At 41.9% G+C, this 17,237-nt stretch overlaps 1 protein-coding gene across 8 annotated transcripts in view; it reads left to right on the top strand.

Moving 5' to 3' along the window:
• Positions 1-17,237, top strand: part of ppp1r13bb (protein phosphatase 1, regulatory subunit 13Bb) — a 105,408-nt gene that overhangs the window by 47,456 nt on the left and 40,715 nt on the right. For all 8 annotated transcript variants that reach the window (XM_048537612.2, XM_048537609.2, XM_048537610.2 and 5 more), the window contains one exon: positions 10,370-10,471. In XM_048537612.2, the coding sequence (XP_048393569.1) occupies positions 10,370-10,471 (102 nt within the window). The remainder of the gene's footprint in view (positions 1-10,369; positions 10,472-17,237) is intronic.

Genomic DNA, 17,237 nt, shown 5'->3' with positions numbered 1-17,237 from the left:
CCTCCAGGTTTACCACATTGTTGATACATCCCAGAAATAAACAAAGAAAGTTATAGTACAGGAACAGGCCATTCAGCCCTCCAAGTCTGCACCACCATGCTGCCTATCACAACTAAAACCCCCTACCCTTCCGGGAACCATACCTCTCTATTCCCATTTTATTCGTGTATTTGGTAAGACGTCCTTTAAAGGTCACTATGTATCTGCTTCCACTACCTTCCCCAGCAGCGAGTTCCAGGCACACGCCACCCTCTGTTTAAAAAAAAAACTTGCCTCATACTTTAAACCCTTTAAACCTATCCCTTCATACCTTAATCCTATGCCCCCTAGTAACTGACTCTTGCACCCGGGGAAAAAGCTTCAGACTGTCCGCTTTGTTCATTTCCTTCATAATCTTATAGACCTCTATCAAGTTGCCCCAGCCTCCGTTGTCCCAGTGAGAACAACCCAAGTTTCTCCAACCTCATAGCTAATAGCCTCTAACCAGGCCACGTCCTAATAAATCATTTCTGTACTCTCTCCAATACTGCTACATCCTTCTGGTACATCCTGCGACTTTCCCTTTGCAAAAAAGTCCCCTTTGTTACTCCAGGGACTCCATTTCTCATAATGGCATTAAAAAAGATTCCAGAAATTCTGACAAGTTAATCATTGGTCTGTACGTGTATGTCTTTAAGTCAAGGAATGAAGCTGGCAGTTTTCTTGGAAAGGGGGGGTCTGAAGAGAGAGAACATAATATTAATTTAAGTGGGAAGTTGGGTTGTCAGCAGGTTAATGTGATTCGAGTCAAGGGATCATTTGGTGGGCCTCATGGTTCAAATGCATTTTTGAAAAAAGATGGCATGTTTCCTATCTTGCTGCTAGAAATGAATCTTTGTGAGGGTGAACCAAAGATTGGCAGAGATGGAAGTAGAACCAACAGAAATGAGAAGCAGGACAGACTGAGGTGACAGCTAGGATAAAAAGATGGAAGACGGCAGTGAAGCAGAATCGCAAAGTTATAAGTGGCAACAGGTCATAGAACGTGGCTGGGGTTGGAGATGCAGATGCTTTGAACACAGTAATTTAGAACTCAGGTGATTTCGGACTCAGGATAACAGCATGTGATAAATTTCATGGATTTCATAGAATCCCTGCAGTGTGGAAACAGGCCCTTCAGCCCAACAAGTCCACGTCAAAAACCCTACCCAGACCCATCGCCCTATAACCCACCTAATCTACACATCCCTGAACACTGTGGGCAATTTAGCATAGCCTATCCACCTAGCCTGCACATTTTTGGACTGTGGGAGGAAACCAGAGAAACCTACACAGACACAGGGAGAATGTGCAAACTCCGCACAGACAGTTGCCCAAGGATGGAATCGAACCCGGGACTCTGGTGCTGTGAGGCAGCAGTGTTAACCACTGAGCAAGTGTGATGTGGTGAGAATGTAAGGACCGTGTGTTAAACAGAAACTTGAACGCTGGGTTTAAGCACATTGACAGAGAATTAACAAGTACTTGCAAAAATATTTGCATGAATTTTCAATTTTTTTTAAACTCGCGCACAAACTTACAAATGCCTGCTGCTATCAAGCATTGCTAACATCCATGTATCCTTGAGTAGCTTCCCTGAATCTCTTGGGTTGCAGATTCCTGATACCCAATCTAAAACTGTCCAACCCTAGGAAATTATCCTATCAAGTACCACATTCCAGTCCTTTTATCTCCTTCAGTAGAATGTGAAAGCTGCTTGTTAAATCATTTTCATTGGCAGTTCAAACATAGAACAGTTTGTCCTGACAGCGTTATCACTGCTTTGGGCAATTATGTATGAATCTCAAAAATGTTTGTCAGAACTTCACCTCGATACTAAACTATTTCAAGGACACCTTCAGCTACTGGTAAAAAGTATTCGACCATACAGTATATTGTTTCACAGTAAAGATGAAAATTTTATTTTCAGGGTGCTCTCTCAAAACATTTTAGTATCAAGCATTGTCTAATTTTTTTGCAGTAATTTTGAGCCATGTGCCTGCCAATGTCATTTGTAAAACCACTTGATTTGATTTCACAAAACTACGTCCACAATTTTTCCTGTCATCTTTATGTAGTTGAGATTTTGTTATTTTGCAGTAAACTTAGAAGTTCACATCAAAATCTTGCAAGATCTCTTGTTACATTTACCATCTGGCATGTGAGAATGGGCATGTTGATAATGTAAAAGTCCAATTTAAACATGGTATTATGAAGACAACCCCCGAAACTTGATCAGAAAAGAACATTCTAATTTTGCACGTTGGAATGTTCTATTCCTTTGTTACATTTTCTAAAAAGAACTTGTCCAGGCTTTAATTTTTCTACCTAGTCCAATTACCGCTTTATGTATGTGAACTCAGATCAATTACAACAGGTGGCTGTTCACCAGTCCTGTATTTATTTGACATGAAAGCAGACATTACATCAGAAATAGTTTGATTATGCTTAGTCAGACATTCCTGGTGAATTGAACTTCCCAGTCCAGATGCATCTGTGCAACCTACAAGGTGCATTTATCTTCTGAGCCATTTTTATCCGAAAAATAAACTCATTAATTACTTCAAGGGAATGAACATTGTCCAATAGTAATGTTGCTAACATTCTTAATGACTTTTCTTAAACGTAAAAATGTTCGCTGTTTAAAAATATTTTCTACCCCCAGAATGCATCCAGAAGTGCATCGTATGATTTGATAATTTGGCCATGAGAAAAGTGAGAATTATTTTCAGTGTATGCTAGAATTGTTCAGACGATTTGCTAACTTGCTCCTTTTGTAATTTCAGTATTTCATTCTGATTGAGCAACGAAATTGCAAAAAAAAGGATGCTGGTTGATGTGTGCATACAGGGAAAGGTGATGTAGAAAGGGAAGCTTACGTAAGGACAGACAACAAGATCTTAATGAAGGAAAAAATAGGTTACATTGTGGACCTGAAAGTAACCTGTGTGCGGAGGGTGAGGATATTGGGAAAAATCCCTAATGAAGTCTATCTTCACAAAAGACAGAGCTGATCATGATGTAATCGCTAAGAAGAATATGAAGTATTGAATTGGATAAACAGGAACACCGGAGACCATTCGGCCCTTCAGGCCTGCTCCGCCATTCATTACAATCATGGCAGATTGTCCAACTCAGTAACTAATCCTGCTTCCTCCACATAACCTTGGATCTCATTTTGCCCCAAGTGCTATATCTAGCCACTTGAATTCATTCAGTGTTTTGGTATCAACTGCTTCTTGTGGTAATGAATTCCGTAGGCCACTCTTTAGCTGAAGGAATATCTCCTTATCTTCATCTTAGATGGTCTATCCCGAATACCCAGACTGAGAACCCTGGTTCTGGATGCACCCACCATCGAGAACAGTATCCTTTCATCCACTGTGTCCAGTCCCATTAGAATTTTCTAAGTCTGTATGAGCTTTCCCACCCCTCCGACAAAACTAATCCTAATGTGGTCAATCTCTCCTCATATGTCAGCCCCACCATCTCTGAAATCAGCCTGGTAAACCTTCGCTACACTGTCTTGACAGCAAGAACATCCTCCTTCAGAAAAGTGCTCATAATATTCTAAGTGTGGCCTCAACAAGAATCTGTAAGGCTGCAACAATACATCCCTGCTCCTGTACTTGGAACCTCACGCAATGAAGGTCAACATACCATTGCCTTCTTAACCGCCTGCTGCACCTGCATGCTTACTTTCAGCAACTGGTGCTCAAGGATGCCCAGGTCCTACCGCACACTCCCCTCTCCCAATTTACAGCCATTCAGGTAATAATCTGCCGCCTTGTTTTTGCTTCCAAAATGAATAATGTCACATATATCCAAATTATACTTCATCTGCCATTGATTTGCCCACTCACCCACCCTGTCCAGATCATGCTGAAGGATCTCGGCATCCGTATCACAGTTTACCTTCCTACCCAACTTGGTACCATCTGCAAACGTTGAGGTGTACCTTTTATTCCCTCATCTAAATTATTAGTAAATATTGTGAATAGCTGGGGTCCCAGCAATGATCCCTGTGGCACTCCACTAGTTACTACTTGCCAAATTGAAAAGGACCCATTAATTTCCACTATAATAAGATAATAAAATGTGGGGCTGGATGAACACAGCAGGCCAAGCAGCATCTCAGGAGCACAAAAGCTGACGTTTCGGGCCTAGACCCTTCATCAGAGAGGGGGATGGGGGGAGGGAACTGGAATAAATAGGGAGAGAGGGGGAGGCGGACCGAAGATGGAGAGTAAAGAAGATAGGTGGAGAGGGTGTAGGTGGGGAGGTAGGGAGGGGATAGGTCAGTCCAGGGAAGACGGACAGGTCAAGGAGGTGGGATGAGGTTAGTAGGTAGCTGGGGGTGCGGCTTGGGGTGGGAGGAAGGGATGGGTGAGAGGAAGAACCGGTTAGGGAGGCAGAGACAGGTTGGACTGGTTTTGGGATGCAGTGGGTGGGGGGGAAGAGCTGGGCTGGTTGTGTGGTGCAGTGGGGGGAGGGGATGAACTGGGCTGGTTTAGGGATGCAGTGGGGGAAGGGGAGATTTTGAAACTGGTGAAGTCCACATTGATACCATATGGCTGCAGGGTTCCCAGGCGGAATATAAGTTGCTGTTCCTGCAACCTTCGGGTGGCATCATTGTGGCAGTGCAGGAGGCCCATGATGGACATGTCATCAAGAGAATGGGAGGGGGAGTGGAAATGGTTTGCGACTGGGAGGTGCAGTTGTTTGTTACGAACTGAGCGGAGGTGTTCTGCAAAGCGGTCCCCAAGCCTCCGCTTGGTTTCCCCAATGTAGAGGAAGCCGCACCGGGTACAGTGGATGCAGTATACCACATTGGCAGATGTGCAGGTGAACCTCTGCTTAATGTGGAATGTCATCTTGGGGCCTGGGATGGGGGTGAGGGAGGAGGTGTGGGGACAAGTGTAGCATTTCCTGCGGTTGCAGGGGAAGGTACCGGGTATGGTGGGGTTGGAGGGCAGTGTGGAGCGAACAAGGGAGTCACGGAGAGAGTGGTCTCTCCGGAAAGCAGACAGGGGAGGGGATGGAAAAATGTCTTGGGTGGTGGGGTCGGATTGTAAATGGCGGAAGTGTCGGAGGATAATGCGTTGTATCCGGAGGTTGGTAGGGTGGTGTGTGAGAACGAGGGGGATCCTCTTGGGGCGGTTGTGGCGGGGGCGGGGTGTGAGGGATGTGTCGCGGGAGATGCCGGAGACGCGGTCAAGGGCGTTCTCAATCACCGTGGGGGGAAAGTTGCGGTCCTTAAAGAACTTGGACATCTGGGATGTGCGGGAGTGGAATGTCTTATCGTGGGAGCAGATGCGGCGGAGGCGGAGGAATTGGGAATAGGGGATGGAATTTTTGCAGGAGGGTGGGTGGGAGGAGGTGTATTCTAGGTAGCTGTGGGAGTCGGTGGGCTTGAAATGGACATCAGTTACAAGCTGGTTGCCTGAGATGGAGACTGAGAGGTCCAGGAAGGTGATGAACTGGGCTGGTTTAGGGATGCAGTGGGGGAAGGGGAGATTTTGAAACTGGTGAAGTCCACATTGATACCATATGGCTGCAGGGTTCCCAGGCGGAATATAAGTTGCTGTTCCTCTCACCCATCCCTTCCTCCCACCCCAAGCCGCACCCCCAGCTACCTACTAACCTCATCCCACCTCCTTGACCTGTCCGTCTTCCCTGGACTGACCTATCCCCTCCCTACCTCCCCACCTACACCCTCTCCACCTATCTTCTTTACTCTCCATCTTCGGTCCGCCTCCCCCTCTCTCCCTATTTATTCCAGTTCCCTCCCCCCATCCCCCTCTCTGATGAAGGGTCTAGGCCCGAAACGTCAGCTTTTGTGCTCCTGAGATGCTGCTTGGCCTGCTGTGTTCATCCAGCCCCACATTTTATTATCTTGGAATCTCCAGCATCTGCAGTTCCCATTATCATTAATTTCCACTGTTTGTTTCCTCGCTGCCAGCCACTTTTCTATCCATCTCAAAACACTTGCCCCAGTCCCATGTGCTTTCATCTTGCGCAATAATCTCTTACGTGAGATTTTGTCAAACACTTTCTGAAAGTCCAAATGTGCCAACTCTACTGGTTACATCTTCATAGAATTCCAACAGATTTGTCAAGCATGATTTTCTCCTTTATAAATCCATGCTGACTCTCTTTAATCCAGCCACTGTTTTCTAAATGCTCCATGATAAAGCCCTTGATAATGGATTTGAGAATTTTCCTCACTACTGGTGTTAAGCTTATCAGTCTATATTCCCTGCTTTCTCTCTACTTCCCTCTTTGAATATTGGAGTGACATTAGCTACCCTCCAATCTGCAGGGACTGTTCCAAACTCTATGAAATCTTGGAAGATGACCACCAACGCATCCACTGTTTCTTGAGCCACTTTCTTAAGTACTCTGGGATGTAGATTATCAGGCTGTGGGGATTTATCCCCCTTCAATCCCATCATTTTTTTCCAGCATCATTTCTCTACTAATGCTCTTCTCCCTTTAATTCTTCCCTCTCACTAAATCTTGCATTCTCCAACATTTCTGGTAACTGATTTGTATCCTCTTTTCTGAAGACAGAAGCAAAATATGTATTCAGCTGCTTAGCCATTTCTTTGTCCCCTGTTATACATGCCCCATTTTTGTCTGAAGAGAAGCTACATTTGTCCTCGCTGATCTCTTTCTCCTAACCTACCTGTACAAACTCTTAGTGTTAGTCTTTAAGTTCCATGTAAGCTTGCTTTTGAACTGTATTTTACCTTTCTTAATCAATCCTTTAGTCTAAACTGCTCCCAATCTTCAGACCTATTATTTTTCTCGGCCTATCTGTATGCTTCTTCCTTGGATCAGAAACTATCTCTAATTTCCTTTGTAAACTATGGATTGGCCCTCTTACTTTTGTGTCAGACAGGAATAAACAATTGCTGCAATTCCCCCATATGTTCCTTGAATGTTTACTATTGCCTGCCCACTGTTATCCCTTTAAGTAACTCTTCCTAAACTGTCAAGGCTAACTCATGTCTCATAGTTACTTATCTTCCTTTAATAAAATTCAGGACCCTTGTCTCTGAATCAACTACCTCGCTTTCCGTCTTGATGAATGGTTTTTATTTTGTTATGGTTGTACAGCTAGATTGGCAACGATTCCCTTCTCATGACTCAGTTCCCAGTCTAAAATGGCCTGTTCTTTAGTTGGTTCTTCCACATATTGGCCAAGAAAACCATCCTTTATGCACTCCAGAAATTTCTCCTTTAGAGCATTGTGACTAATTTGCTTTGCCCAATCTATGTGCAGATTAAAAACACCCATGGTAACCAATATTCCCTTATCACATGCATCTCTAAATGCCTGTTTAATGCTAATCCCAACATCACTGCAGTTTGGGGGTCTATATATAACACTCACTAATGTTTTTTGTTGCTTGGTATTTCTTAACCTTACTCATACAGACTGCACATTGTCTGAGCTAATATCCTTCCTCACTATTGTGTGAATTTCCTCTTTAACCAGCAATGCCATTCCACCACCTTTTTCCTTTTTGCTTATGCTTCCTAATATGGAATATGCTGGGACATTCAGTTCCCATCTCTGGTCACCGTGCAGCCATGGCTCCATTATCCCAATTATATCGCACTCATTTACCCTATCAGCACAATCAGTTCATCCACTTTACTGCAAACACTCCACACATTAAGGCACAAGACCTTTAAATTTGTCTTTTTAACATTGTTTGTCTTGCTTTTATTTTGAATTTTGTCCTTGGTTTCTCTGGGTATCACCTTTCTGATTCCCATTTCTACCTTTTGGTTTTGTCTTTGCTGTCTCCTCCTGTGACTCCTTACGTAAGTTCTCATCCCTCTGGTATGTTAGTTTAAACCCTCCCCAACCGTTCTAGCAAACACTTCCCCCAAGGACATCAATGCTGTCCAAGAGTAACCTATCCAATGTATACAGGCCCCAACTCCCACAGAACTGGTCCCAATTACAGACTTGTTAAGGTAGTGTCATTCAAAGAAAAAAAATGTTAGATTGTATGCAGTATGTGTTAAAGGGATGCATAGAAAGTAATAGTAACATTGGGCAGATCAGCATGGATTTATGAAAGGGCAATCATGTTTCACTGACCTGTTAGTTTTTTTGAGGATGTACCTGGCAAAGTGAGTAAAAAGGACTGAGTAGATGTTGATATGTTTAGATTTTTCGGAAAGCTTTTGATAATGTTCCACGTGAGCTTATTAAACAAAATTTAGTACATGAGTTGAAGAATATTCTGGAATAGTTTGAGCTCTGATTAACTGACAGAAAATAGTGTCAGATTAAATAGGTCATTTTCAGTTTTGCAAGGTATGACACTCAGTACAGCAAGAATCTCCTCTTGGGTCCCAGTTATTCCAAATCCGTGCAGTTGATTTTAATGTGGGGCCCAAGTGTAACAAGTCCAAAATTTAAAAGTACGTTTGGGAAATAGAACACCATGTATGAAAATGCAAGGTTACCCATTTTGAAAACAAAACTGAACAAGTATTTCTTAAATGGTCGTAGGCTGCAAAGTGTTAAGCTTTGAAGGGACTTGGATATCTTCACTCATGAGTCACAGAAAGCTAACATACTGGTAAAGCAAGCCGGTGAGAAAGCAAATCATTTATTGGCCCTTATTACAAGAGGATATTAATATGCTACAATTAGTAGAATGTCAGACCACACTTGGAGTATTGTGAAGATCTGGCCTCCTTACCTCAGAAAAGATGTACTTAGTTTGGTGAACCTTTGGTGCTCCCACTATGCTAAGTCCTGGGGTGGAAGGGTTGTTCTATATTGAAAATTCAATGGACTGGAACTTTATGCTCTGGTGTTTAGAAGAATGAGAGGTGGTTTAATTGAAATCTGCAAAGTTCTCGCAGTACGTGACAAGTCTAAAAGCAGGAGATATGGTATCAAAACAAAGAGTAGGTCATTTAGGATTGAGATGAGCAGAAATACCTCTCATGCTGGTGAATCTCATTCTCTGCCCTAGAAGATTGTGAACATTGAATTGTTGAAAATATTCATAATTGAGATTGATAGATTTCTGCATAATAAAAGCATGAAAGGATTTGTAATAGTGTAGAAAAATAGTGTTGAATTAGAAGATCATTTCGTTGAATGGTTGAGCTGGTTTGAATGGCTGAGTAGCCTCTTCATTTCTGTTTAAACTGAAATTCACATTTTGATTATTTAACAATAAAGCCAAAAAATGATATTCTGTCCAAAATGAGATAATATATTTTGGGAGGGGCTGAAATCCAAGGAACTGAAAAATCAATGGGAGGACACTGAGCAGTGTGGAGGAAAAACAGAGCCCCGGTGTTTATGTCCGCAGATCATTAATAACCACGGGTCAGATAGATAAGATAGTTGAGAAGGCGTACACACCCTTCTCTTACCTGAAGTAGAGTAAATACTGAGACTGAAACTGTAAAACAACACTAGTTAGGCTGTGACTTGAGTATTGCATACAGTTCTGCTATCACACGACAAGAAATGTGTGATTGTGCTGGAGGGCTAAAGCAGAGATTTTCTTGGATGCTACCTGAATTGGAAAAGCTTTTAGTATTGAACTAACGTTGGATAGCCGAGACTATTCTGAATAAAATTCTGTGGCACCTGGATGAAATAAATAGGGACAATTTATTCAACCCAGAAGAGATAAAAAGCCAGGACCATAGATTTCAAATAATTGGTGGATGGATTAGAGGGCAGCTGATGAAGTAGCATATTTTCACCTGGATGGTGGTAGGGCCGAATGACTCGCTTTTAAAAAAGTTGGTGGAAGCAGAAACTCACCTTTTTAAAATGGTAAAAATCGTATTTAACAAGCAATTAAATGTTTATTGTACAGGAAGTTGAGACTAGATTGTCATTGAATGGTACGGAGATGATGGACTGAAAGATCATCAGTATCTTAAATGTCTTGATTCCTGTGAAACTGGTTATACAAATCATCAAGCCTTGACTTTAAAGGTACACAAACTTTTTAATTAGCTCTGGCAGATATGGTTTAACACGCACTGCAGAGAACTGGATGACAAATTCTACAAGGGAAAATAACATTTTAAAAAGGTATTATGTGTTCTGGAAAATATAAAAATTTTATATCTGTTTCTTGTAGTGGAGGAATTTATGCATCTGTTTTTGAGCTTAGAAGCAAATGGCATTAAAAATGGGAAATTTATAGATGGTTTGGTTGATAAAGAAGAATGCTTGTAATAAGATGTCATATTTAAAACCTCAAGTGTTGACTGGCTTTAGTTAATTCAATATAAGCCTTTAAAGTACAAAATATCCATAAATGCTAACATCTCATTTTTGTTAACACAGGGTGGTAATCCTCGGGTGGAGTTGACACTTTCAGAACTGCAAGAAATGGCTTCTAGACAACAGCACCAGATTGAGGCCCAACAACAGATGTTGGTTGCCAAGGTAGATACTAAACTAGTTTTTATACTCCGTGGAGCTCCGAAGAGTGAAGTGGGATCTCATTGAAACACACAAAATTCTGACCAGGCTAGACACAATAGATGTAGGGATGATGTTCCCCCCAAGTGGGTCTAGAGTAATGAGCCATGGTCTCGGAGTATATGTTTTGATTATTTAAATGGTGGAACATTTAGGACTGAGATGATGAGAAATTTCCTTATCAGAGAATGGTGGCCTTGTGGAATTTACACAAGGGGGCGGGCAAGTCGCTGAATGTATTTAAGAAAGGAAAACATTTTTCTGGGCGCTATGGTGGCTGAGTGGTTAGCACTACTGCCTCAGAGTGCCAGGGATCTGGGTTCAAATCCACCCTTGGGTGACTGTCTTTGTGGAGTTTGCACGTTCTCCCTGTGTTTGCGTGAGTTTCTGCCAGGTGCTCCAGTTTCCTCCCACAGTCCAAAGATGTGTGGTGGATTAGCCATGCTAAATTTCCCATAGTTTTCAGGGATGTATAGATTAGGTATGTTAGTCGTAGGAAATGCAGGGGAATGGCTCTGGGTGAGATGCTCTTTGGAGGGTCACTGTGGACTTGTTGGGCCGAATGGCCTGTTTCCACACTGTAGGGATTCTGTGGATTCTGTTTCCAGACACTGAAGGCATAAAGAGCTGTGTGGACAGGGAACCAAATGGTTTTGAGATAGAGCATCAGTCATAATATCATTGAGTAGCTGACTCTTGTTCCTATTTGCCATGTTCCTCTTTAATATCTGACATCTGTTAACGAAGAGTTACTGACCCTGATCTCAGTTTCCTGCACTAGATCAAGAGGTCATGGCTGTTCAAGTAGATAATCAAGTACTTGTTCAATTTTGTTAATTGCTTTAACTTTTGCTACTTGACAACATTCTTGTTGTAAACCCGAAGATTTGTGCTGCAGATATAACTAGGAGCCTAATTGAACAATCTAGTGCAGCAGCAAAACTGGCAGCTGTACGATAGTTGGTGGGAATTGTTCAGATATGTCCTGACCGCAAGGAACTAGATAAATTAATACAGCCAGATTTCACTCCAACAATCTAATGTTGATCATAAGCAAAGTAGTGAAAGGTAATGTTGGCTGGGCCATCAAGCAGCGCTGAAGCAGAAATAGCTTCCACTCTGCTGCTCGGTTTTGGATTCCTCCAGGGCACCTTAGCTCCTGACCTTAAAACCTCCTTGATCCAAACGTGGACAAAAAGTTCAACTTAATAGGTGAGCTGAGAGTGACTGCCCCGACATCAAAGTAACATTTGTGCAGGTGTATCTTCCAGGAACCTTAACAAATGAAGTGGATAGAAATTGGGGAAAATTTGGCTGTTTGAGTCATACTTGGAACAAAAAAATGATGGACCTTCCAACAAGCACAGTCATTGCAGTCTCAGCAAATCATTGCAAGAATTCATCAGAGTGTCCTAGTTAACACTTTGAGCAGCTTCAATGATCTTCCCTCCATTTTAAAGTCACAACTGAGGTTATGCATGGGATTGCACACTGTATGATATTAAATAACTAGAGGTCGAAATGCTAGGTGGACAGTCTAGTCAAATAGCTTTGTAGCCAAAGTTTTAATTCACAAACCACAAAATCCACTCTCACTGATTTGCTTGTTTCCCATGTTTTGATATTTCTAACCAACCTGTTCCGACACTTTATAAGTGATAATGGGAACTGGAGAATCCAAGATAATAAAATGTGAGGCTGGATGAACACAGCAGGCCCAGCAGCATCTCAGGAGCACTAACATGTTTTTGCACCAGTTCTTACCCAATTATCCCTTAATTAATATTAGTACCATTTTATTAGAATAGATTCTGGAATAGTTCCTCCAGATTGGAAGATAGGTAATGTAACCCCACTATTTGAAAAAAGGAGGTAGAGAGAAAACAGGGAATTGTAGACCAGTGAGTCAGGTGCTGGGAAGATGCTAGAATCCATTATGAAGGATTTCAAAGCAGGGCACTGAGAAAACAGTGGGTAGAATCAAATACAGTGAGCAGGGATTTACAGAAGAGAAATCATGCTTGATAAATCTACTGAAATCTTTTGAGGATGTGACTAGTAGAGTTGATCAGAGGAGCCAATCAGTGTGATTTATTTGGACTTTGAAAAGGCTTTTTGGGCAGAGTCCCAAATAAGACATTAATGTGTAAAATTAGAGTACACGGGATTTGGGGGTTGTATATTGATGTGGATAGAAAACTAGTCAGCAGACAGGAAACAGTAGGAATAAATGGGTCTTTTTTTTCAGGGCAAGCAGTGTTTAAAGTGGTGCTTTAAGGGATTAAGTACTAGGGCCCAGCTGTTCACAAGATATGTTAATGATTTCGATGAGGCAACTAAATGTAATAACTCAATTTTCAGGTGTCTCAAAGTTGGGTGCAAGGGTGAGTTGTGAAGTGGATGCTGTGATGTTGCAGTGTGATTTTTGACAGGCTGGGTGGGCAAATGCTTGGCAAATACAGTATAAAGTGGATAGTGACGTTGTCCACTTTGGTAGCAAAATTGGAAGGCAGATTATTGTTTGAATAACTGTAAACTGAGAGAAGGAATGGTCAGTTGAGACCTGGGTGTCCTTGTGCATGAGTCTCTGAAAGTGAACGTGCAGGCGCTGCAAACAGTGAAGAAGGTAAACTGTATGTTGACCTTCTTAGCAAGAGGATTCAACCACAAGGATATTTTGCTGTAATTTTACAGGGCATTGGTGAGGCTGCACCTGGAATATTGTGTGCAGTTTTGGTCTACTTATCTGAGGAAGTTGTAGAGTGACTGCATTGAAGATTTACCAAATTGATTCCTGGGATGGCTAGACTGATATGAGAAGTTGAATTGGTTAGGATTGTGTTCGCCGGAATTTAGAAGAATGAGGCAGGATCTTGTAGAAACCCATAAAATTCTAACATGACTAGACTGGTTAGATGCAGGAAATTCTTGACTGGGGAGTCCGGATCAAGGGATCATATCTTAAAGATAAGTAAGCCTTTTAGGACTGAGATGAGAATTTCTTCACTCTGTGTGGTGGGCCTCTGGAATTCACCAGCACAGAAAGTAGTTGAGGCCAAAACAGTATGTTTTCAATAACTATGTTGATATAGCCACCACTACCTCCCTATGCCATTAGGTTTGGGTATTCCTGTTGGATTTATTAGTTAACACATTTGCCTTTTTAATTTGAAAATACATTCATACACATTCATTAGTACTGGAAAGATTAACTAATCAAAGAGTATGAAGTGATGGTATATTTTGCAAAACTGAACATGGTACATTCTGGTCTGAAGTGTACATTAAAGTTCCAAGTGTATTTTTTTGTAGTATCTGTTCATACAGCACTCAGCTGACTGCTGTTGTCCACCTCTTTCATTACCAAGATTTCTACATTCTACAGCATCTGTTTTAAAACTGCAACATTAATCCTCTTTATCTTACATCTCTCACATTTTGTTGAATGTAGGTCATGACACGTTATTGTTGTGGCAATGTCTTGGCTGCTGAGTTCTTTTGGGAATTTCTTCCAATATATTTCCCAATGTAAACGTCATATCTACCATCTCATAACACTAAGAGTTTCGGCCACTCGGGTTGTTTTGCTTCTGATTGTTTTAGGTTCTCAATCCAAAGGGCAGCATTTACCTTCCTATGCAAAAAAAGAGTTATAAACCCTACTGCACTTCAGAACCCATCTGAAATTTTCAATGGGGGAAAAAATAATGTTTCATATTCCTGGCATTTCCCAATGATAACAATTTCATGCCTTGCTCATCCAAATAATATTTTCTACCGTGAGACTTTTCACAATTATAAGACAATAAAATAAACGAGCAGAGGTTGGCTATTTAGCCCATTGAGTCTCCTCTAACATTCAGGACTGATTTGATAATCCTCATCTCCATTTACCTGCCTTTTCCATGACCCTTGATTCCCTTAGTGATCAAAAATCAATGTATCTATCTCAGTCTCGAATATATTTAATGATGGCCCTCTGTGGCACAGAATTTCAAATATTTGTAACCCTTAAAAAAGCAATACCTCCTCTGTCTTAAACATGTGATTCCTTATTCTGAGATTATACCTTCTTATCCGAGACCCTCCCACAGCCTCTCCACATCTACACTGTAGAGCCCTCTAAGAATTTGGTAAATTTCAAAAAAGGTTGCCTCTCATGCCTCTGAATTCCAATGAGTACAGGCCCAATCTATTCAACCTATCATCATGATAGTATCCCCATACCTGCTATCAGCCAAATGAGCCTTCTTTGGATTGCTTGCAGTTTTAGACCACCTTTCCCTAGATAAGGAGTTCACAGTATTCCGGTGTGGCCAGGCTGATGCCTTGTATGGTTTCAGCAAAGCCTCCAACTTTTATAATCAATTCCCTTCGAAATGAAAGCCAACACTCCAATAGCCTTTCCTAATATTGACTGAACTTGAATGCTAACTTTTTTTGTGATTCATGGACAAAGAGTCCCAAATCCCTTTGTTCTGTAATCTTTCTCCATTTAAATAATATTCAGCTCATCTATTCTTTCTGCCAAAATGCATAACCTGTCATTAATCTACATTATATTCCATCTGCCAAGTTTTGCCCAGTTTCACAACCTGTCTATATCCATTTGCTAGATAATAAAATGTGAGGCTGGATGAACACAGCAGGCCAAGCAGCGTCTCAGGAGCACAAAAGCTGACGTTTCGGGCCTAGACCCTTCATCAGAGAGGGGGATGGGGTGAGGGTCCTGGAATAAATAGGGAGAGAGGGGGAGGCGGACCGAAGATGGAGAGAAAAGAAGATAGGTGGAGAGAGTATAGGTGGGGAGGTAGGGAGGGGATAGGTCAGTCCAGGGGAGACGGACAGGTCAAGGAGGTGGGATGAAGTTAGTAGGTAGGTGGGGGTGCGGCTTGGGGTGGGAGGAAGGGATGGGTGAGAGGAAGAACAGGTTAGGGCGGCAGAGACAGGTTGGACTGGCTTTGGGATGCAGTGGGTGGAGGGGAAGAGCTGGGCTGGTTGTGTGGTGCAGTGGGGGGAGGGGACGAACTGGGCTGGTTTAGGGATGCGGTTGGGGAAGGGGAGATTTTGAAACTGGTGAAGTCCACATTGAAACCATATGGCTGCAGGGTTCCCAAGCGGAATATGAGTTGCTGCTCCTGCAACCTTCGGGTGGCATCATTGTGGCACTGCAGGAGGCCCATGATGGACATGTCATGTAAAGAATGGGAGGGGGAGTGGAAATGGTTTGCGACTGGGAGGTGCAGTTGTTTGTTGCGAACTGAGCGGAGGTGTTCTGCAAAGCGGTCTCCAAACCTCCGCTTGGTTTAGCAGCAAATATCCATTTGCTGATTCTTTGACCACTTGCTTTCCCACATATTATTGTGTCATAAGCAAAATTGGCAAGAGCGTATTGACTTTCTTTCTCTAAGTCATCAGCATATGTTGTGATTAATTGTGACCCCAGCACTGATCTTTGCAACACATCACTGGTTTCAAGTTGCAATCCCGAAAATGTCCTGTTAACCTAACAGTCTTCTATTAGTTAGCAAATTCTGTATCCATGCTCATATACTATGCGCAGCACCATGGACTCATATTTCGTAACGTGTGGCACTTTATCAAATGCCTTCTGAAAAACTTAATACATTATATCCACTGCTTTGCCTTTATCTATCCTGCTTATTATCTCCTGAAAGAGGTCACAAATTTTTCAGGCATAATTTCATATTCCTAACATCTCAAAACTGATCAATTAGACTTCGCAATTACTTCATTTCAGTTTTGGAAGCTGCTGCATCTTTCTGTGAGGTCCTACCATCATTTTCCAAATAAGATTGCTGATGCAAAGCAGCACTCAATACATTCTGCCTGATTTCCAAACCAGAGGATCTTTCCCCTGAACCCTGACTCCCACTTTTGAGAATGTTTTCAAATTCATTGCTCTGATCCCACAAAAAAAATTTATCTGTGTGTATAATGAAGATGTCTGAAAACTGCCCTTGTTGGTGCCAGTAAAACATGGGTCTGCTTTCAACTGAAGATGAAATAAGACAAGCCTTATTGAGATTTATTAAACTGTAGAAGCATCGTTTAAACATATTCACATTTACTAAACTTCCAGAGAGGAATCACTGCATTTGTGGCACTTTTGGAAGGTAATGAAACACATCTCGTTTAAGTTGATCCTTTTGCAGAAATGCAGTTTTAATAATAATTGATCAACATTCCCAAGAAAAGCTTCAAAATTGCAACCCTGGTGAATCTATTCTTTTATATGTTCATTCCCCAGTAACTTTTGTCAAAGCATCTTTCTAGCCTTTCTTTAGCTATACGTCCAAACAGTAAATACTACTTCCATGCATATTCATTTATGTGATAGGCCTCTTGTCACCTATCCGACACCTCCATGTACACCTCAACCTATCACCAGCTTTATGATTTTGTTGTTCAGCAGCTCGTATTAATTTACTTTGTAATTTGCTCATTGCCAATAAAACTCTCTGATTACATGAGTTCTGTTCCTGCTGACATTCCTCTTTGGCCAGTTCCTCTCTGCTGTCTATCCTACTTTCTGTCTCTTTCTGGACTGATACTATTGAATCTTCCCCTCCTAACAAAAGGATTCTGATCCAAGGTTTTTCATCTCCATCCAGGTCATGTAGTCTCACGAGCCATTATTTGTATATTGTGTTACCATCCCATCAGCCTTACCACCTGCATGTCATCCTGTTTTATATTTTCAATGTCC

This window comes from Stegostoma tigrinum, chromosome 10 (genome assembly GCF_030684315.1).
Source record: "Stegostoma tigrinum isolate sSteTig4 chromosome 10, sSteTig4.hap1, whole genome shotgun sequence".
Lineage (NCBI taxonomy): Eukaryota > Metazoa > Chordata > Chondrichthyes > Orectolobiformes > Stegostomatidae > Stegostoma > Stegostoma tigrinum.
The sequence above is the reverse complement of the archived record's forward strand: the minus strand, read 5'-3'. Positions and strand labels throughout refer to the sequence as shown.